This window comes from Vulpes lagopus, chromosome 5, assembly GCF_018345385.1.
Source record: "Vulpes lagopus strain Blue_001 chromosome 5, ASM1834538v1, whole genome shotgun sequence".
NCBI lineage: Eukaryota > Metazoa > Chordata > Mammalia > Carnivora > Canidae > Vulpes > Vulpes lagopus.
In genome coordinates, this window is record NC_054828.1 from 81,253,929 (window position 1) to 81,276,348 (window position 22,420).

Consider the following 22,420-nt stretch of genomic DNA (forward strand, 5'->3'; position numbering starts at 1 on the left):
CAAAAGAATGAAACAGAACCACTTTCTTACACCATACACAAAAATATATTCAGAGACCAAAATGTGAGACAGAAAACCATCAATCCTAGAGGAGAACACAGGGAGAAACCTCTTGACCTCAGTCATAGTGACTTCTTACTAGACATGTCACCAGAGACAAGAGAAACAAAAGTAAAACTACTGGAACTTCACCAAGATAAAAAGCTTCTGCACAGTGAAGGAAACAACAAAACTTTAAGGCAGCCTATGAAATGGGAGGAGATACTTTCAAATGACATATCTGATAAAGGGTTAGTATCCACAATCTATAAAAAACTTATACAATTCAACATCCAAAAAATAAATAATCCAGTTAAGAAATAGGCAGAAGACATGAATAGACTCTTTTCCAAAGAAGACATCCAGATGCATAACAGACACATGAAAATGTCACTCCTCAGAAGGGAAATACAAATCTAAACCACAAAAGATACCACCACACACCAGTCAGAATGGCTAAAATTAACAACACAAGAAGTAACAGGTGTTGGTAAGGATGCAGAGAAAGGGGAACCATCTTGCACCATTGGCGAGAATGCATACTGGTGCAGCCACTCTGGAGAACAGTATGGAGGTTCCTCAAAAAGAACTACCCTATGACTTAACAATTACACTACTAGGTATTACCCAAAGGACACAAAAATACAGATTTGAAAGAGTACATGCACCCTGATGTTTACAGCAGCAATATCAACAATACCCAAACTATGGAGGGAGCCCAAATATCCTTCGACTGATGGGTGAATGGATAAAGATATGGTGTATACACACACGCATGCACACACACTGAAATATTACTCAGCCATCAAAAAGAATGAAATCTTGCCATTTGCAATGGCATGGATGGAGCTAGAGTGTATTATGCTAAATGAAATGTCAGTCAGAGAAAGACAAATACCATATGATCTCACTCATATGTGGAATTTAAAAAAGGAAATAGATGAACATACGGGAAGGGGGAAAAGAAAAAAAGGAGAGGGTAACAAACCATAAGATACTCAACAAAAGAGAACTGAGAGTTGATTAAAGAAAGTGAGTGGGGATGGGCTAGATGGGTATTAAAGAAGGCATTTGTTGGGATGAGCACTGGGTGTTGCATGTAAGTGGTTGGATCACTGAATTGCACTGTATATTAACTAAAGTTTAAATTTAAAATAATCCGTTAAGACTTGTTTTGTGGTCTATATGGTTTCTCCTGAAGAATATCTTATTAATAATGTCTTTCTTTGCCTCGTACTTTTTGATTTAAAGTCTATTTTGTTGGTCATAGTATAGCCATCCCAGATCTTTTATGGTTACTATTTTCATGGAGTATCTTTTCCCAACAGTTAACTTTCAATTAGTGTCTTTGGCTCTGAGTCTCTTTTAGACAGCATTATATGTATTATAGTATATTCTTTAAAATCAATTCAAAATAAAATAAAATAAAAATAAATTCTATAAACCTATGTTAATTGGAAAATGTAATCTATTTACATTTAAAGTAATTACTGATAGAGATTAACTTCTGCTTATTTGCTTTTTGTTTTCTATATGCCTTATAGGTTTGTTTGTTGTTTCTCTCTCATTTTCTCTGTTACTATCTTCTTTTGTGGTTAGGTGATTTTTTGGTAGTGAAATATTTTTATTCCCTCCATATTTCCTATAGTGTATATTCTACAGATTTCTTTGTGTAGTTACTATGGAGATTACATTTAACATCCTAATATTATTAACAACCTAATTTTAATTTATAGCTTTACTTCAATAGCCTATAATAATTCTGCTTTTATATGACTCCATGCCCCTTTTCTATTATTGATGTCACAAATTACATCTTTATATATTGGGTGCCAAGTAACACAGATTAGCCATTTTAATGCATTCCTTTTAAATCCTGTAGAAAATAAAAAGTGAGGTTACAAACCAAATTATAATACTAGCTTTTGTAATTTCCCACATATTTTTTTTTCAGAGATCCTCTATTTCTTCATATGGATTTGAGTTACTGGCTAGCACTTTCACTTCAACCTGAACAATTCCCTTTAGCATTTCTTAAAAAGCGGTTCTAGTGGTAACTCCCTCAGCTTTTGTTGATCTAGGAAGGTCTTAATTTCTCCCCCATTTCTTAAGAACACTTTTAGCATATATCAAATTCTGTTGATAATTTCAGTTTTTTTCAGCATCTTGGAGATGGAAAACTACCACCTTCTGGCTTCCAAGGTTTCTCAGTGAGAAGTCAGCTGATAATTTTATTAAGAGTACCTCATCTGCGGTGAGTTGATTCTCACTACTTTCAAGATTCTTTGTCTTTGTCTTTAAACAGTTTTATTATAATGTAAGTCTATTTGATTTAATCCTACTTAGAATCCACTGAGCTTCTTGGATTTGTAGATTCATTTCCTCCATCAAAATATGAGAAGTATTATTTCTTCAAATATTCTTTCTTCCTTTTTACCCCCTCTCTTTTTCTGGGACTCCCACAAAGCATATATTGGTCTGTTTGATAATGTCCCACAAGTCTCAGGCTGCCTGTTCACTTTTCATTCTTTTTTTTTTTTTTCTCTTCTTTACTCAAACTCAAAATAATTTCAATTGTCCTATTTCATTAATTCTTTCTTCTGCTTACACGAATCTTTTAAAATTCTCTAATGAATTTTCCATTTGTTATTGTACTTTCAACTTAATTTCTTTTTGGTTCTTTTTATAATTTCTCTTCGATATTCTCATTTTAGTCATACATCATTCTTCTGTCTTTGTCTGTCTTTCTTTAGCTCTTTCAGCATCTTTAAGACAAATATTTGTCCTGTAAGTTCAACACTGGGGCTTCTTCAGAGACATTTTTGTTGACTTGTTTTGCTATGCTTTCTTTCTTTCTTTGTATACCTTGTGATTTTTTTGGTGGTTGGAACTAGATATGAATCTTCTAACTGGATACTGCAAATCAGATTCTTCCCTTTCCCCAGGGTTTGCTGTAGTGGGTTAGTTTTGTTTTGCTTTATGTAGTATAAGTTTCTGTGCCATGGATCAGCCTGGATTAAAATTTTGAGATCTTCTCAGGGTTTTTGTTTTGTTTTGTTTTGTTTTGTTTGAGCCTGTCTTTCCCTGGGCATGTGCAATGGTTTTAAATACCCTAGAAATGTGATTGTTCTTGAATGTCCTAATTCTTAAAATGCCTGGTCCTCCAAAGAAGAAAAGTGAAAAAAAGAAAACCAGGTACAGTTCATTTAAATCCTCTGTGAGATGCTTTCAGCCAGTGTGGGTTGAAATAATGGCAGCCAGTTTCTGTGCCTGCACAATGATGAGAAGTAGCAATGATAGTACAAAACACTGAATCTTGATATTGAGAGAAAAAAATCCTTATTTCTCACCCTGGCTACAGCAAGACATGAGCATGGCTGCCAACAATAGAGCTATGGATTGAATGAGGCAGTCACTAACATTCTTAAGGCTGAAATTGACTGAAGTTAACTATAATTTACTAAGTTTCAACCTTGGAAGTTGTAAGCATCCAAACAGTCTCCAGAGTTCCAAAATAATCACTTCAGACAATTTCTGAAGTACAACTGCTGTATAGGTAAAGAAATAAATTCATGGTATTTCATACCCCACCATCTTCTGTAAGGTCATTCTAGACAATCTATTTTTAAATCTAATTTTAAAATTATTTGAATGTTTACCAACATTTATATGCAACAATAAGAAAATTACAAAAATAGTAACTTCAAGTGATAATTATAATCAAATAGACTGTGAAATGTCTTTTTAGTCAAGTATAAATAATTGTGCATAGTTATATAATACTGTAGTATGTTTATTGTGTCACAAAGTTGTGATGCTCCATTTAAAAATGAAATCATGAATCAATCTGAATCTCATATAGCTAAGAAACTAGACTAAATCTACACTGCTAGAGAAATAGTATGGATTCCAAGACTAGACTAATTCCAGAGCTCATAATCTTTCTACTAATTCTCTTTACATTTTTGTATATCTGGACTTCAGTTTGAGCTAGCAGTTATTATGTATAATGACTTACATAGTCTATGGAGCTAAACTATCTGTGTTCAAATTTTGGTTCCGTGACTTACTAGCTATGATCTTGGGCAAGGTACCCCTGTGACTCAGTTTCCTAATCTGTAAAACGAGACTAGCAACACCATATATTTCTAACATGAGATTGTTCTAAGAAATGATGTATGTAATCTTGCAACAGTGCTTGGTTCACAGTTTTAATCATTAAAATATTAAAATATTAATCGTCATCTATAAAACAAAGAGGTACTTAAGTAAGGATGTTAACTTCAATAATTCATGTTTTAAGACTTCAGCTACTCATTATTCCAGAATAAATGAAAATAGAGAGTCCCAAAGCAGTAAAAAAGCTTGAAGGATCTCAAAAGCTATAAGTGGCAATAATGAAACAAACAAGTGCCTTTAACTGGAATTTTGTAACTAAGACTCTTTGGTATATTGCTTCATTTTGTGTGATGAGGTTTGTTTTAGAATTAATCTAAATTTAATTATTCTCAATAAATCAGTATTATGACTTTAGAAAATACTGGTATGTGTGGATACATTCATGATGGCATAATTAGTAATATAAACTGCTAGGGGAAATATCTTCCTTAAACAACTCATCTTTAATACAGTAACTCTTCAAGAATGATAGAAATGTTATACTTGTCAACCAATAACTGGATATAGATTTCAATCAATAAGTGATATAAAATAAGGAACATGAATAATACACAAAATCAAGAAGGGCCCTAAATAACAAATTTGGTTATTTGCAAGATTCACCTAACCTTTCTTAAAAACCAAAAAGAAAAAGAAAATGTGGTAAAAACTCCTTTATACCACTCTGCTGGAAAACAAGATGATTTCATCATCTCGTGTGTCAATTATGTTACATCAAGTATTTCACAATGCTCTGTTTTCTGAAGTTAGATTCTTTGAACCCTACTTCTCCAAAATGCACAAGCATAGAGTTCTGTGTTATAGAGTTCTATTATGTTTTAATATTGCAATGGTAGATATTATGTGCATATATCATATATATACATCAAAAAATAATGTATGAAAATAATATAAACAAGTAATAAATACTGATTTGTATTTTTTTTTTACCAAAAGATCAGTAGCTTCTGAGCTATCCGAATTAATATCAAACTCAAAGACCATTTTTCTCTTTTTATTACTTTCTTCAGTGGGTACATTCTTGCTTTCTCTTTGCTGAATTTTTAGTTTTGTTGGTGTCTTCACAGTATATGCCTATCCAAAAATAAAAACAACATATTATTACATCAAACCCTATATTATTGATAAATGTAAGTTAAATCTTTAGTAATAAATAAGTCATCATTATTAATGGGATGTATAGAGAGATTTTTGATAAGAATTTCATTCAGATATTTTTGATACTAAAACTTCTTTCTTCAAACAAATTATAATATTGGACATTTTCTTTGTCCTTCCCTTCAACTGACTAAGGAAAATAATGGCATGAGAGAGGGGGTAGAGAGGCTCTCTAGCTTCAGCAGTCAACAAACTTAAGAAAAGAGGGACTTAAGACCAAAGAACTGAATGAGCTTTGCTCTTTCTACAAAAATACTGATTTATGAGAAAATAGGTATGCTTATATTTTGTTCATAAAGTAATTCACATTAGTAAGTGTTTAGTATTCCATATTACCCTGTAAGTCTTATAATTTTTTTTTAAAAAAAGTACCTTTAAAGAGTTAGATCAGTGACATCAGCAAAAAATGGCAGAGTAAGGTACTCCAAAAATTTGCTCTTCCATAAAGCAATAAGAATACTAGTAAAATGGTCAAAGTCCGCTTTTTTAGAACTCTGGAAATTAACCAAAAGCTTGCCACAAACTATAGTGCTGCTTCTTTTTTTTAATGGCCGAACCCCTGAAAGAACATTAAGTTTTGTGGTATCTTAACTTTTCTTCATCCCAGCCCCAGTTTTCTATGTTACCCCCAAAAAATAATATCCCACAGTCCTGATCCAGCCTGAGAGCCACTAGACAGAGCAGAACAGAATTGAGAGCTCTTTCAAAGCTTTATTCCCAAAAAGTTGTCATTAACTGTCTAGTGGCCCCTGAAAGACCTCACTGACAAGGCTGTCTGTATTTAAACTGACTTAGAGCTCATTCAGTACAAAAAGCTTTCTCCTTGGTGTGGAATACAGCACAGCATTTGTCAAAACAATTACAGACAAATGTTTTAACTTTGCAGCTCCAGGAAGCAATGATTTTAAGAGGGAAAATGATAGACTAACCAAAAAGTTCAAAAGAACAGGTAGGAAATGAGACATCCATAGAGGCTTTGAAAAGCTCTGACATTGGAAAAATCAAATAAAATCTAAAGTTTTGTTAACAGTAATGTGCCAATGTATGTTTCTTAGTTTCAACAAATGGTAATGAAGGTGTTAACAATGTGGAAAACTGGGTGACAGATATAAAGGAATTCTCTGTACTACCTTTACAACTTATCTGTGAATTTAAAATTATGGTAAAAAATGCTCTTTAAAAAAAAATGCTCATGGGGTCACCACACCCATGAGAACAGCTAAAATCAAAAAGATAAAAAAACACCATGTGGTGGCAAGGATGTGGAACAACTAGAATACTCATTCACTGCTAGCTAGGCTGTAAACTGGTGCAATTTAAAAAAAAAAAACATGATTGGCAGTAGATACAATGAGAAATATATGTTTAGTCTTTGTCCCTGGTTCCTGAAACAACTTCTAAAACCTGTGTAATTTCCTGAGTTATGGGGTAATCAGAGCATCTTTTGGCACAATATTTGGTTTTGTCCCCAGTAATGTAACAGGAGTCTTCTGTTATTCAAAATAAGCTCCTTTCGGGATCCCTGGGTGGCGCAGCCATTTAGCGCCTGCCTTTGGCCCAGGGCGCGATCCTGGAGACCCGGGATCGAATCCCACATCGGGCTCCCGGTGCATGGAGCCTGCTTCTCCCTCTGCTTGTGTCTTTGCCTCTCTCTCTCTCTCTCTGTGTGTGTGACTATCATAAATTTTAAAAAAAATTAAAAAAAATAAGCTCCTTTCAACTGGACCAGAATTAAGGCTAATGAAATAACTGGCAGTAAGCGGCTCCTAGATAACTTCAGGATAATGGCTGGTCACCAGAAAAACCAAGGCTTGATTAGAAGTTTGTAACCTTTCAGCTATACCCCTTGACCTCCTTGGGAGGGAAGAGGGGTTGGAGATTGAGTTAATCACCAATGGCCAATGATTTAACCAATCATGGTGGGTAATGAAACCTCCATAAAAACCCCTAAATGAATGAGGTTCTGAGAGTTTCCATGTGGGCAAACACATAGAGGCACTGGAAGGGTGGCACTCCTGAAGAAGGCATGAAAGTTCTGTACCCCTTCCCTTACACCTTGCCCTATTCATCTTTACCATTTGACGGTTCTTGAGTTGTATTCTTTTTTTTTTTTTTTTTATGATAGTCACAGAGAGAGAGAGAGAGAGAGGCAGAGACACAGGCAGAGGGAGAAGCAGGCTCCATGCACCGGGAGCCCGATGTGGGATTCGATCCCGGGTCTCCAGGATCGCGCCCTGGGCCAAAGGCAGGCGCCAAACCGCTGCGCCACCCAGGGATCCCTCTTGAGTTGTATTCTTTATGATAAACTGTTAATAGTAAGTAAATTAACTAGTAAGTAAATGAACTTCCTGAGTTCTTTGAATCATTCTAGCAAATCAGCAAACCTGGTGAGGAGGGTTATAGGAACCCCCAATTTAGAGCCAGTTGGTCAGTAGTACAAGTGGCAAACCAAGATTATGCCTGGTGTCTGAAGTGGAAGCAGTATTGTGGGACTGAGCCCTTAACCTGTGGGGTCCATATTAACTCCAAATACTATCAGAATTTAATCAAATTTTAGGACAACTAGTTGTTGTCTGGAAAATCAGAGAACTGGCATAGGAAAAAAGAACCCCATATGTTTTGTATCACAGTAAAAAAACAGCAGTAAAAAACAGCTCAGGCACTAACTATTAAGATGGAACATATTATGCATAACCTTATAACCCACCAATTTCATTCCTAAAGACATACCCAACATATATGTCAAATATTAGACTTTTTATAGCAAGACTATGCATAAAAATCCGGTCAGGAAAGTACCCAAAAGTCCACTAACAATACAATAAATAAGTAAACTGTGGCACATCACACAATGGAATACTATATAGAAATATAAACAGAAAATCTACAACTTCAAGCAACAATATGGATAGTGAGTCCCACAAACATAATATTAAGTGAAAAAACTAAAAACAAAAATGATTCTCTGTATAGAAAATGCAAAAATGGGGAAAATGCAAAAACTGATACATCTATCAGAGTTGGGACAGTAGTTGGTCTTGGGGGAGAAACTAGTGATTAAAAGGGGCACAAGAAAATCTTCAGGAAAAAAAAATAAAAAAATAAAAAAATAAAAAATAAAAAAAAAAAAAAAAAGAAAATCTTCAGGAGTGACAGTAACATTATGTGTTTTAATCTGAATACTGGTTACAAAGTCATGTTTAGTTTGTAAAGAATCATCAAGTTGTATAATTAAGAACTGTGCATTTTTCTTACATATATTTCAATATAAAGTTTCTTAAGTAAAGTCATTCCATATAGAGATCACTTCATAATCTGAATAATATAAATATAAAAAATAATTTTATATAAAAGCCTCTCAAAGCTATGTAGTTTACTAATCTTCATAATTTCCATAGTGTGGATAATATTGTATATGTAACAGGATGTGAGAGAGACTCTTCCTTTTGCTCTGGAATTGTCAACTGGGGCACAAAGCTATGGAAAAAAATGCTAATAACCCATATTCTAAAGAAAGCAACCTATGATTAAAACCAGGGATCCCTGGGTGGCGCAGCGGTTTGGCGCCTGCCTTTGGCCCAGGGCGCGATCCTGGAGACCCGGGATCGAATCCCACGTCGGGCTCCCGGTGCATGGAGCCTGCTTCTCCCTCTGTCTCTGCCTCTCTCTCTCTCTCTGTGTGACTATCATAAATAAATTAAAAAAAAAATTAAAAAAAAATTAAAAAAAATTAAAAAAAAGAAAACCAGATCCTTCTCTAGGGCTTATTAAAAGGTGGTAAAACTGGCCCTACAATCACCAAACACCTTTTTTCCCCAGTTATTTTAAGGAAACTAGGAGGGGAATGCATGAAATTTCAGAAATAGAGAGAGGTCAAAATATTTTTCCCTTCAATTTCCAAGGCAAATGAGGAGATAACCCTTAACAGCGGCCTTACAAAAAATAGAAGTACCTTCGAGAAGGACTGGCATCTCATTCCCTCAATAGATATAAACTAAAGAAGAAATTTTATCTCTTTGTGCCTGGCTGGATAGCTTAGAATAAAAAGAAATGACAGAGAGATGGGTGGCAGGACATGGGGTCAGAAACAGAGTATTCTGTACTGCTATTTAGCATGCAAAGGTTGAATGAATTCCCCATGGATTAAGTGGATATGTGGAAGGTAGCTAGTAACTGAGCCTTCTTGTTGGTGGCACCTGATCCACCAAGGGCTGACTGCTAAGTAAAGGACTCTAGCAGGAAGATAATACAAAGTAAACAGCAAAGGAAAGTAACTGGGGTGATACTGAAAAATGTTAAGAACCAGATTTCTCACATCAGGGAATGCCATCTGGTGAATGACAGAAAGTTATGGAATCTACTCAAAATGTCATTCAGTTGAGGACAGTGATACAAAAAAAAAATTTCACAAGATTGAATTGGTTTTATATTTATATGTGTGATTCCAGATATATGGTATATGATAGCAGAACCTTCCTTTTTAACTAAAAATATTATGACCTTCCTAGAAATTTTAGCAACCAACCTTTGGTAATGGTGTAGATAAAGTACTTTTAGTTGGTGTCCACGAATAGTCTCTCTTATCTTTGGATTTGCTATGGTCAGCTGATGTGAAGTTTTGAGATACATTTTGTGAAGGAGCTGTTTTAGAATCAAATTTCCAATGAGTTTCAGGTGTTTTCAATAAAGATGTCTGTGTTTTCTGTATTGAACAAAAGGGAATAAAATCATCACTACATGTCATTTTAATTAAAGTGCACCAATTAGTAGAAATAACACTGGAATAAACTAGAATTTATTAATAATTAGATAACTTTGAATAAATTACCCTTGCCAGTTTATTTTCCCACTTAAGATGAAAATGGTATCTGTCTGTCTTCACAGAGCTGCTATGAAAATAAATAAATAAAACATCTCAATTCTCTAACTGACCAAAAGTTGAGGATCTGCTGAAGAAAAATCTCTATTCCTGGTGGCAAAAAGCCTTTCTTTGTGGTTCATTACAATAGCCTAAAAGCCAGAGGGCAGTTTATTTTATTCTCATTTGTATCCATTCTCTTTTATGCTTTCATATTTCCTCTCTCATCTATAAAAATATCAGCCCTTTCCTATCCACCAGCCTTACTCCTCACAAAAAAAATGAAGAAGAAGAAGAAGAAGAAGAAGAGAAGGAGGAGGAGGAGGAGGAGGAGGAGGAGGAGAAAAGAAAAATAGAGAAGGAAAATTGTAAAAGTAAAGAACCAGAAACTTTTTCCAGGAGGAAAAAAATAACTACTTTCTTCAATTCTGAAGATAAACAAATTACAAATTTACTCTAAATACTTAGGACTTTACTTGAACTCAATTTCTTCCATTTTCTATCTTTATATGTATCTTCTTTTCAGCGCCTGACCTATCTTTCTAGTAAGAGTTCATAATAACTGCTCTGGTGGAATTGTGCTAGCTGCTTTCTAATTTTATCACTTCCTTTGGTCACCACCATCTCCATGAATACAATCATGGCAATTACAAGAAAAAACAAGAGTGCATGCACAAACACACAATTACACACACATACACACAAAGGGCTATTCTCAAAAGTTCAGTGGTTAAATCTGCAGTAAATTTAAGTTAGGAGAGTACAGGATGCAGGATTAAGAGGTGACCACATGTGCTATAAAAACACTGGACTGATTGATGGACAAATGGATAAGGAAGATATGGTACCTACACACAAGAGGAATATAACACAACTGTAATAAAGGATGAGATTGTGCCATCTGAGACACCATGGATAGACCTAGAGGGTATAATTATGCTAAGTGAAATAAATCAGACTGACAAAAACAAGTACCATATGATTTCACTCATATGTGGAATCCCAAAAAACAAGTGAATAAACAAACAAAAAGCATAAGCAGACCTATAAATGCACAGGACAAACTGATGTTTGTCAGATGGGGGAAGGATAGGCAAAATAGATGAAGGGAAGTGAGAAAAACAAGGTTTCAGTTAGGGAATTAATAAATCATGGGAACAAGAGGCACAGCATAAGGAGAAAAGTCAATGATATTGTAATACCAATTAAACAGGACATACAGTATCTACATTTGCGATGAACACAGTATAATGTACAAACTTATTGAGTCACTGTGCTGTACACCTGAACTTATGTAGCACTGTATGTTAACTGTGTGTGTGTGTGTGTGTGCGCGCGCACGTGCGCACTCGTGTATACACAAACAACCATAGGACCAGGAGTCAAGTAATACGCTCTTTTCTCTTGGATCTCATAATACCTTGTTGGATGATATTAAGTAAATTTTCAAGCATCCCTAGGCCTGAATTTATGCATCTGTATGATGAAGGGACTAAAAATGAGATGATGTGTACATTTCTGCCCAGTTCTAGTCATCTCACTTCACCATCTTTTTTCCAGCAGGTATAAATTTTGGGAGCATTACTTTACACAGCTGTATTTTTTGTATCCTATATTCCTGTTTAGGAAGGCCTATATATTTTTACATTATAGTTGATAACACAATTTTGATGAAAGCAAATTTTTTCTGCTAAGTTCACCAGGAGTCATCCTCAGAATCTCCAAAATATAACTGTTTTCAGGGACAAATTTTTCTCTCCTGAAAGGACTGAGAATGACAACTACACCACCTTGTGGCCAAGTCTGGGAATTTAACATTTCCCTGAAACCAGAAGCTTGAAAGAAAATGCACCCCCATTCTAGAACACTGAAACAAACCTCTTCATTATAAGTCATGGAAATGTACTTTCCTATGAGTTACATTCTTCTATGAATGTTACAAGAATATTTTATTGTATTTCACTTTATTGCACTTCTGTATGTTTTCTGGTGTTTTTATTTTTTTGCAAATTGAAAGGTTTGTGACAACTCTGACTCAGACAAGTCTATCAGCACCATTTTTCCAAAAGCATTTACTCAATGCCACTTGTGTCACTTTGTGTCATATTTTGGTAGTCCTTATAATATTTCAAACTGATGGATTATTATATTTGCTATGGTAATCTGTTATTAGTGACCTTTGATGTTACTATTGTAATTGTTTGGGGGCACCATGAACCACACCCATATAAGATGGCAAACTTAACCTAAGTGTTGTGTGTGTTCTGATTGCTCCACTGACCTACCATTCCCCATCTCTCTCCCTGTCTTTAAGCCTCCCTATTCTCTGAGGCACAACAAAACTGAAATTAGGCCAATCTTCATGCACTCGTAAGAGAAAAAGAGTTATCCATCTCTCACTTTAAATCAAAAGCTAGAAATGATTCAGCTAGAAAGAAGAAGGCATGTTGAGAGCTGAGACAGGCCAAAAGCTAGGCCTCTTGCACCAACCACTTAGCCAATTTGTGAATGCAAAGGAAAAGTTCTTGAAGGATGCTAAAAGTACTATTTTCAGGGAGCACACGAATGATAAGAAAGTGAAACAGCCTATACTGATATGGAGAAAGTTGCAGTGGTCTAGATAAATCAAACCAGTCACAACATTACTTTAAGCCAAAACCTAACCCAGAGCAAGGCCCTAACTCTCTTCAATTCTAGGAAGGCTGAGAGAGATGAGAAAGTTGCAGAAGAAAAGTCTGAAGCTAGCAGAGGTTGGCTCATGAGATTTAAGGAAAGAAGACATTTCCATAAAAGTGAAGGTGAGGGGTGCCTAGGTGGCTCAGTCAATTAAGCATCTGTCTTTGGCTCAAGTCATGATTCCAGGATCCTGTGATCAAGCCCTGCATTGGGCTCCCTGCTCAGCAGGATGTCTGTTTCTCCCTCTCCCTTTGCCCCCACCCCACTTATGCTCTCTCACTCACTTGCTCTCTAATACATAATTCTCTTTTTTAAAAAAGTGCACAGTGAGCAGCAAGTGCTAATGTAGAAGCTCCAACAAGTTATCCAGAAGACCTAGCTAATTAAGTACTGAAGAGGTCTATACTAAAAAAAGAGTTTCAATGTAGGCGAAATAGTCAAATATTGGAAGAAGATGTCATCTAGGACTTTCATAGCTAGGGAGCATAAGTCAATGCCTGCCTCCAAAGTTTCAAAGGACGGGCTGACTCCCTTGTTAGAGACTAATGCAGCTGGTGACTTTAAGTTGAAGCCAGTGCTCATTAACCCTTCTGAAAATCCTAGGGCTCTTTAAGAATTATCTTGCCAAATCTACTTGCCTATGCTCTATAAATAGAACAACCAAGCCTGGATGACAGTATATCTAATTACAACATGGTTTACTAAATATTTTAACCCCACTGTTAAGACCTACTGCTTGGACAAAAAGATTCCTTTCAAAATATTACTGCTCATTGATAATGGACCTACTTACCCAAGAGCTCTGATGGAGATGTACAAGATAAACGCTGTGATACCTGCTAATACAACATCATTCTGAAGCCCATGCATCAAAGAGTCATTCCGACTTTCAAGTCTTATTATTTAAGAAATACATTTTGTAAAACTATAGGTGCCATAGATAGTGATTCTACTGATGGATCTGGGAAAAGTAAGTTGAAAACCTTCTGAGGGGACCTGGGTGGCTAAGTGGTTGAACATCTGCCTTTGGCTTAGGTAGTGATCTTGGAGTCCTGGGATTGAGTCCCTCATTGGGCTTCTCTGCGGGGCACCTGCTTCTCCCTCTGCATATGTGTCTGCCTCTCTCTGTGTGTCTCTCATGAATAAATAAATAAAATCTTAAAAAAAAAAAGAAAACTTTCTGGAAAGAAGGCACCCTTCTAGATGCTATTAAGAATATTGGTGGGGCAGCCCAGGTGGCTCAGCAGTTTAGCGTCACCTTCAGCTCAGTGTGTGATCCTGGAGACCTAGGATCAAGTCCCATGTCAGGCTCCCTGCATGGAGCCTGCTTCTCCCTCTGCCTGTGTCTCTGCCTCTCTCTCTCTCTCTCTCTCTCTGTGTGTCTCTCATGAATAAATAAATAAAATCTTTAAAAAAAAAAAAAAAAAAAAGAATGTTTGTGATTTGGGATGCCTGGGTGGCTCAGTGGTTGAGCATCTGCCTTTGACTCAGGGTGTGATCCCAGGGTCTGAAATCAAGTCCCAAATCGGGCTCCTTGGGGAGAGTCTGCTTCTCCCCCTCTGCCTATGTCTCTGCCTCTCTCTGTGTATCTCTCATGAATAAATAAATAAGATCTTTTTTAAAAAAAGCATATTTGTGATTCATAGGAAGAGGTCAAATATCAATATTAACAGGAATTCAGAAGAAGTTGATTCTAACCCTCATGGATGACTATAAGGGGTTCAAGACTTTCCTGGCAAAAATAACTGCAGATGTGGTGGAAACCGCAAGGAAACTAGAATTAAAAATGGAGCCTGACAACGCGACTTAATGGCTACAATCTCATGATTACTTCAAAAAGTGAGGAGTTGCTCTCCGTGCAGATAGCGCTCTCGCAAAGATGGTGAATGTTCCTAAAACCCGCCGGACTTTCTGCAAGAAGTGTGGTAAGCACCAACCCCACAAAGTGACACAGTACAAGAAAGGCAAAGATTCTCTTTACGCCCAGGGAAAGCGGCGTTATGACCGGAAGCAGAGTGGCTATGGTGGGCAGACTAAGCCAATCTTCCAGAAAAAGGCTAAAACTACAAAGAAAATTGTGCTGAGGCTTGAATGTGTTGGGCCCAACTGCAGATCGAAGAGAATGCTGGCTATTAAGAGATGCAAGCATTTTGAACTGGGAGGAGGTAAGAAGAGAAAGGGCCAAGTGATCCAGTTCTAAACTTCATATTTTGTTATGAAGACAATAAAATCTTGATGTTATGTTCAAAAAAAAAAAGTGAGGAGTTGCTTTTTATGGATCAGCAAAAAGAAGTGGTTTCTTGAGATAAAATCTACTCCTGGTGAACATGCTGTGAAGACTGTTAAAATAACAACAAAGGATTTAGAATATTATGTAAACTTCACTGATAAATCAGCAACAGCATATGAGAGGATTGACTCTGATTTTGAAAGAAGTTCTACTGTGGGTAAAATGCTATCAAATAGCAATCCTATGGTAAAGAGAAATCATTCACAAAAGGAAGAGTCAATGAAGCAACCTTCACTGTTGTCTTATTTTACAAAATTGCCATGGTCACCCCAACTTTCAGCAACCATCAGCCCTGATCAGTCAACAGCCATTAATATCAAGACAAGATCCTCTACCAGCAAAAAGATTACAACTTATTGAAAGCTCACATGATTGTTAGCATTTTTAAGTAATACAGTATTTTTAAATTAAGGTATGAACATTGTTTTTTAGACATAATTCTATTGCACACTCAACATACAGTGTGCATATAACTTTTATTTGCACTGGGAAACCAAAAACTCATTTGACTTGCTTTATTTATTGTGATACTCACTTCACTGCATTGGTCTGGAACTGAACCCACAAGATTAAGGAATGTCTGTATATAAAATATTTACAATTTTTACATTGAAGCATAATTAACATATACTATTATATTTGTTTGAAGTGTACAATATAATGATTCAACGATTCTATGCATTACTCAGTGCTCATCATTCTATTTTTTAGAATGCTTATATGGCATTTCCTACATGCCAAGCACTGTTTATTTATCAATGCCTTAAAAATATTATCTCACTTAGTCCTTTTAACAACTTTAAAAAACAGATACTATTAATTAGTCATTTATATATGAACAAGCTGAGGCCGAAAGAAATAACTTGTCCAAATCAGAAATGTTTGATAAAACTATTAATTATTATATATAAGGCTTATGATACTTCAATATCATTGGAATAAAGTATAGCAAATAAAGGCCTATTTAAATTTTTTTATTATTTCCTCATCATTTGTAATTTATGTATCTAGGACTTCAGATAAACAGTTGTGGCATTTACTAATCTACTCGAAAACAGAAATAATGGGTGTATTTTACTAAAATTATACTGAATCAAAACAACTCCATACAAAATGTGACACCTACTTTCATAATCTGAACACATTCTATATTTGAAATGAATATTAGATGTTCCTTACCTATTTATGAACAAAATTTTTTCCAAGTAGATGTTAGAAAACAAGTTGACTTACAAAGAAAAATCAGGAGAATTATATAAAACTCTTACCTTGTCTTTTTTTTCAAGAGTAATAACTATGTTTTCTTTTGCCTCTCTTTTGAGTTTTTCCTATTAAAAATGAGTACACACAATGAAGTCACTATTATTATCAAAAACTAATGCTATTATCAAAATACTTCTAAGAAGTACTAACAAAGAATAAACTCTAAAATCTTATAATGAAAACAAAACAAGAAAAATAAATTAGTTTCTTTCTACAGAGCTTGTTATTACTTTTAATTACCTTTTTTAAAAATTCTTATCTGTCCAGTATGTATCTATGGAATCTTGGGTAAGTTTTTTAACACTCTGAATCAACTTTCTCATTTGTAAAATGATCAGATTATAAACTAAGGAATACACATAAGTAACTAATTGTGAAGAGCTATAAAGAGATCCAAAGTATTATGAGCCTTTAGAGACAGAATTCAATTTTTTCTGTGCATTGAGGAAGGGTACATTTCAGTTGGACCTTGAAAAATGAATTTTTAACATGAGATAAACAAGGATGGGGGAGGAAGTACAAGAAAGTACAAAATACTTAGGAAACAATACATCACTTTTGCTAGAGATTAGGGTGTGTGTATATTCAGTAGAGGAAAAAGAAAAAATTAACCCTGACCTACAAAAAATAATATGTACTATGCCTTTAATATGATAGTCACCCAGAGAAGAGAATTGTTACAGCCTCAGGAAGCCTTAAAGGACTCAGAGAAGATAAAGTTCCAACACAGAATTTTAAGCAAACTTGCCTTGCCTACCCCATGATGCCTATGCCAGTATCAACCTCACTGAATGCTTTGTATATACCATATTATCTCTCCCAGAGTGTTGCTCCTAACTGGAGAACTCACTTCACCATGAAGCTGGTAGTAAGCTAATGTAACAATAGTCACTATACTTATTATGTACCCTATCAATGAACAATAGTTGATCTTCAGTTACAGTGACAACTGGGGTCTACAATAAGGGGCTAGAATGCTGTCTTTTAGGATAAATTATATCCTCTAAACTAGCAAAATTGCACTGCCTCTCAGAGGACCTTCCAGAGGCTTTTAGAGGACAGAAAAGAGAAAAGCACCTTCCATGACTACATTTTCTCTCTAGATTCTAGACACATTTGCTAGTCTGGAGACCTTACAATCTGTTCTAATACAACATATGTTTCCAAGGTGTGAATTATTAGCTCATACACAAACAAACATCTTAGGTAGTGGCTAACTAATCATGAGTTCCCTAAGACCACAGAGATAGGCAGTCTATTATGGTCCCTATTTAATCTGAATAACTCAAATATGCCTATAATATGGCATCAAATAGATGATTGACTTGAGCCACAGGAATAAAAGAATGATAGCCCTTTACCCAAATTTCAGACCTCAATAAATTTATAAACCTAGAACCCCTCAAATTAAAAGAAAGCCTAGTAACTCTTGTAGAAGGATTTTGTAATAGTATCACAAATATATACTGTATCCTTTCTACTGTCTTGTGCACCAAGATACTAAAACTTATGTGTAACTGGACATTGACTATTAACTGGCACCAATTATTATAACCTAAAATGTTGCTATTTTTTCATTAGTTCAAGTGTAAGTGTATTGGGGTCAGGTGATAAATGGCATTTAATCCAAGTCTACCTCATAATGAGCCCATGGAACCACTGACCTAATCTGTGGTCATTTCTTTAGATCCTAAATACAAAGTCTGAATAGATAAACTCAGTAAGTGCCATAATCTCTATATTGGTTCTCACCACAGAATGAAGTTTTTTTGTTTGTTTGGTTTTTTCAGAATGAAGTTTTTAAGTTTAGGAGGACCTCTCTCTGTGACTATCATAAATAAATTAAAAAATTAAAAAAAAAAAGGGGGATTCCTGAGTGGCGCAGCAGTTTGGCGCCTGCCTTTGGCCCAGGGCACGATCCTGGAGACCCGGGGTCGAATCCCACGTCGGGCTCCCGGTGCATGGAGTCTGCTTTTCCCTCTGCCTCTCTCTCTCTCTCTCTCTCTCTCTCTGTGACTATCATAAATAAATAAAAAAATTTTTAAAAAAATAAAAAAAAAAGTTTAGGAGGACCAACTAGAAGAATCTGAAGCCTCTTCCATTTCAAGAATGTAAACAAATGAATCAAATGCCACATCTTACCTAGGTAGAGATTCAGGTCCATCGAATCATGAAATATGTAGAGAAAGTGATTTATCACAGTCCCACAAAACCAACTTAATTGGAAAATTAAATTGACTGTTATCCAGTAACAGTTTTGTCATACTGATGGGCAAGTAACATAGGTCAAAAGAGGGATTGTGTATTAACTAGGATCAAAATTGAGAACTAAGAAAAAAGTTTCATATAAAAGATGAACTGAATATATGTAAACATACAGTTCAAATTAAACAAATACCAGAATCATGGTTACAGAATATATATTTTTATTAATCTTGAAAACATAAATTAACCAAATAAATATAAAAATCGTATATGTAGAGGAAGAGGCAGTAGGAGAAAGTGTTAGATATAATGCTTAAAAATATAAAGGTAATCAGTAAAATAATTCAAAATACTACACACACCTTTTTTTTTAATTTTTATTTATTTATGATAGTCATACAGAGAGAGAGAGGCAGAGACACAGGCAGAGGGAGAAGCAGGCTCCATGCACCAGGAGCCCGACATGGGACTCTATCCCGGGTCTCCAGGATCGCACCCTAGGCCAAAGGCAGGCGCCAAACCGCTGCGTCACCCAGGGATCCCTACACACACCTTTTAAATCAACCAGATACACACAATTTAGAGAAAAAGAAAATACTAATATGTAATGTAAAATAATATGACAAAAACATGATTCAATTATATATCAATAGGGAGTTAATGTCTAGAATACATAAGGAACTCCTATAAGTCAACAATAAAAAACAAATAAACAATGGGCAACAGAATAGAAACTTTGAATAGACAATTCCCTAAACAAGATATACAACTGGCCAACAAGGGAAAGGAGTAATTAAGAACTTCAAAAACAAATTCAACAATAAAAACACACAACCTTATGCCATAATTTGGGATTCTAGTGAGGCTCAGCACGACAGCCACAGAGTATACTTGTGCTAATTTGGCTCTAATCAATATAACTCTTAATCTAATCATCGTTTGCATAATATTGGTGAAAGTGGACACATACAATAATGAGAATAACTGTCAATAATATACTTGAATTGATAAGAAGTATCTGAGGGGATATATAAGCAGTCTATTAAAAAAAAGGAGGCCTAGAAAATGCACAGAGAGTGAAAGTTTTGGGAAAAATAACTAAACTTTTTCACCTTGGTCTCTCTGTCTGGACAAAGAAAGCACATTATCCTTGCCAACAAATAGAACACACTAGCAATAAAGCCAAAAGACAAGTTTCAAAAAAAAAAAAAGAAATAAAAGATCCCTATGAAAGAGCAGAAAACACAAAAAAAGAAGAGATTCATTGAGAAAACACATGAATTGTGTACTTTCCCATGGTTCCCTCTCATCACCCTGTAAGTAGAATATACCAAACCATAGTATTCTTATCTTTTCCCTCATAAAACAGGCTAAAGAAATACATCTTGAAGATAGATTGGTAAAATGGCAAAAAGCAAATAACCATATGTATATATGTATATGTATACACACACACATGAAATATTACTCAGCCATGACAAAGAACGAGCTCTTGCCATTTGCAACATGAACAGACCTAGAGAGTATTTTGCTAAATAAGTCAAAGACATATACCATATGACTTCACTTATATGTGGAATCTAAAAAACAACTGAACAGACAAAAGCAGAAACAGACTCATAAATACAGAGAACAAGTTGATGGTTGCCTGAGAGGAGGTGGGTGGGGGCTGGCAAAATGGGTGCTGGAGAATAGGACATACCAGCTTCTAATGGAATAACTAAGTCACAGGGATGAAAGATACAGCATATAAAATAGAGTCAGTGATATTGTAATAGCACTGGATGGTGACAGATGGTAACTACACTTGGGGTAAACATAGTATAACACATAGAGTTGTCTGAATCTCTGTTATACTCCTGAAACTAACATAACATTGTGTATCAATGATACTTCAATTTTAAGAAAAAGAAATACCACAACTTACCCTTTCAGATGGATATATAGGCTCTAGAGCTTCACACTGAGTTGGTGAAAAAAATCTGAAGCCTAAGGACAAAACATCACAAGAAAACTACAGACCAATATCTCTTTATGAATAGGGATGCAAAAAATCCTCAACAAAATAGCAATGAACTGAATCTGATGGAATATAAAGATTAAACATCATGACCAAATAGGATTTCTCCCACGAATGTAAGATTGGTTTAACATCTGAAAATCAATTAATGTAATACTTCGTATTGATACAAAAACCACATGATCATCTCAATATACACAAAAAAAGCAGAAAAACCACAAAACCCAGCACACTTCTATGATAAAAACATTCAACAAATTAGAAATTTTCCCAATTTGGTAAAGGGCATCTAGATAAACTGAACTTCATCAGAATTAAAGGTTCTGTGCTACAAATAATACCATCAACAAATAAAAAGATAATCCACAGAATGGAAGAAAGCACTTGCAAATCTTATATCAGATAAGGGACTGATATCTAGAATATATAAAGAATTCTTAAAATTCAAAACTAAAAAAACAGAACCAAATTTTTTAATAGGCCAAGCATCTGAATATACATTTCTCCAAAAAAGATTTACAAATGGCCAACAGCACATGAAAGGATGATCAACATCACTAGCCATTAAAGAAATATAAATCAAAACAATGATGGTATACCATGTCATACTCAATAGGATGATTATAATCCAAAAAGTGTTTCTGAGGATGTGGAAAAATTGGGACTTTCATGTGTTGATAGTGGGAACCCAAAATGGAAAAACTGGCTTGGAAAAGTTGGGCAGTACCTTAAAATGCTAAGCATAGATATATTATATTAACCAGCAATTTGGAACGCCTGCGTGGCTCAGCGGTTGAGCATCTGGCTTTGGCTCAGGGCATGATCCAGGGCCTGGGAATGGAGTCCCTCATCAGACTCCCTGCAGGGAGCCTGCTTCCCTCTCTGCCTAAGTCTCTGCCTTAAGTCTTTTGTTACAGCAACCCAGGCAGGCTAATACAAAAATCATACAGATTGTGTTCTCTGAATCAAACTAAAAATCAGTAACAGAAAGTTTACAAGAAAATCTTAGAATACATGAAAATTTTTAAACATACTTTTAAATAACCTATGGGTCAAAAAAGTCACAAAGAAATCTAAAATTATGTAGGACTGAATGAAAACAAAAACACAACATACCAAATGCATGTAGAATGTAGCTAAAGCAGTAGAGAGAAAAAATCTATAGTGCTAAATGCTTTCATTAGGAAAAAGGGAAGAGTGACATCAGCAAAATGGCATGAATTTTCTATAATTCTAGAATAAACTATTCTAAAACTTGTATGGAAACAGAAAAGACCCCAACAGCCAGAGCAATCTTGAAAAAGAAAGAAAAGCTGGAGGTATCACTATTTCAGACTTCAAGCTATATTAAAAAGCTGTATTCATCAAAACAGTATAGTACTAACATAAAAACAGACACATAGATCAATGGAACAGAATACAGAATCCAAGAATGGACCCCTCAACCCTAAGGTCAACTAATCTTCAACAGAGCAGTTAAGAATATCAAATGGAAAAAAAAGACAATCTCTTCAACAAGCGGCGTTGGGAAAACTGGACAGACACATGCAGAAGAATGAAACTGGACCACTTTCTTACACCAATCACAAAAACAAATTCAAAATGGATTAAAGACCTAAATGTGAGACGGGAACCTATCAGAATCCTAGAGGAGAATACAGGCAGCAAGCTCTTTGACCTCAGCAACAGCAACTTCTTACTAGACACGTTGCTGGAGGCAAGAGAAACAAAA

The 22,420-nt window shown here is 35.3% G+C and overlaps 2 protein-coding genes across 3 annotated transcripts in view; one reads left to right on the forward strand and one right to left on the reverse strand.

Annotated features, from left to right (window-relative positions):
• SYCP1 (synaptonemal complex protein 1) overlaps positions 1-22,420 on the reverse strand; it is a 108,885-nt gene that overhangs the window by 4,872 nt on the left and 81,593 nt on the right. For both annotated transcript variants that reach the window (XM_041754164.1, XM_041754165.1), the window contains 3 exons: positions 16,469-16,528; positions 9,902-10,078; positions 5,149-5,292 (listed from right to left, as the gene is read on the reverse strand). In XM_041754164.1, the coding sequence (XP_041610098.1) occupies positions 5,149-5,292; positions 9,902-10,078; positions 16,469-16,528 (381 nt within the window). The remainder of the gene's footprint in view (positions 1-5,148; positions 5,293-9,901; positions 10,079-16,468; positions 16,529-22,420) is intronic.
• LOC121490463 (60S ribosomal protein L36a-like) lies at positions 14,757-15,167 on the forward strand. Its single transcript, XM_041754167.1, has one exon. It carries the CDS (start codon positions 14,790-14,792, stop codon positions 15,108-15,110), a length of 321 nt encoding a protein of 106 aa, XP_041610101.1. The 5' UTR covers positions 14,757-14,789; the 3' UTR covers positions 15,111-15,167.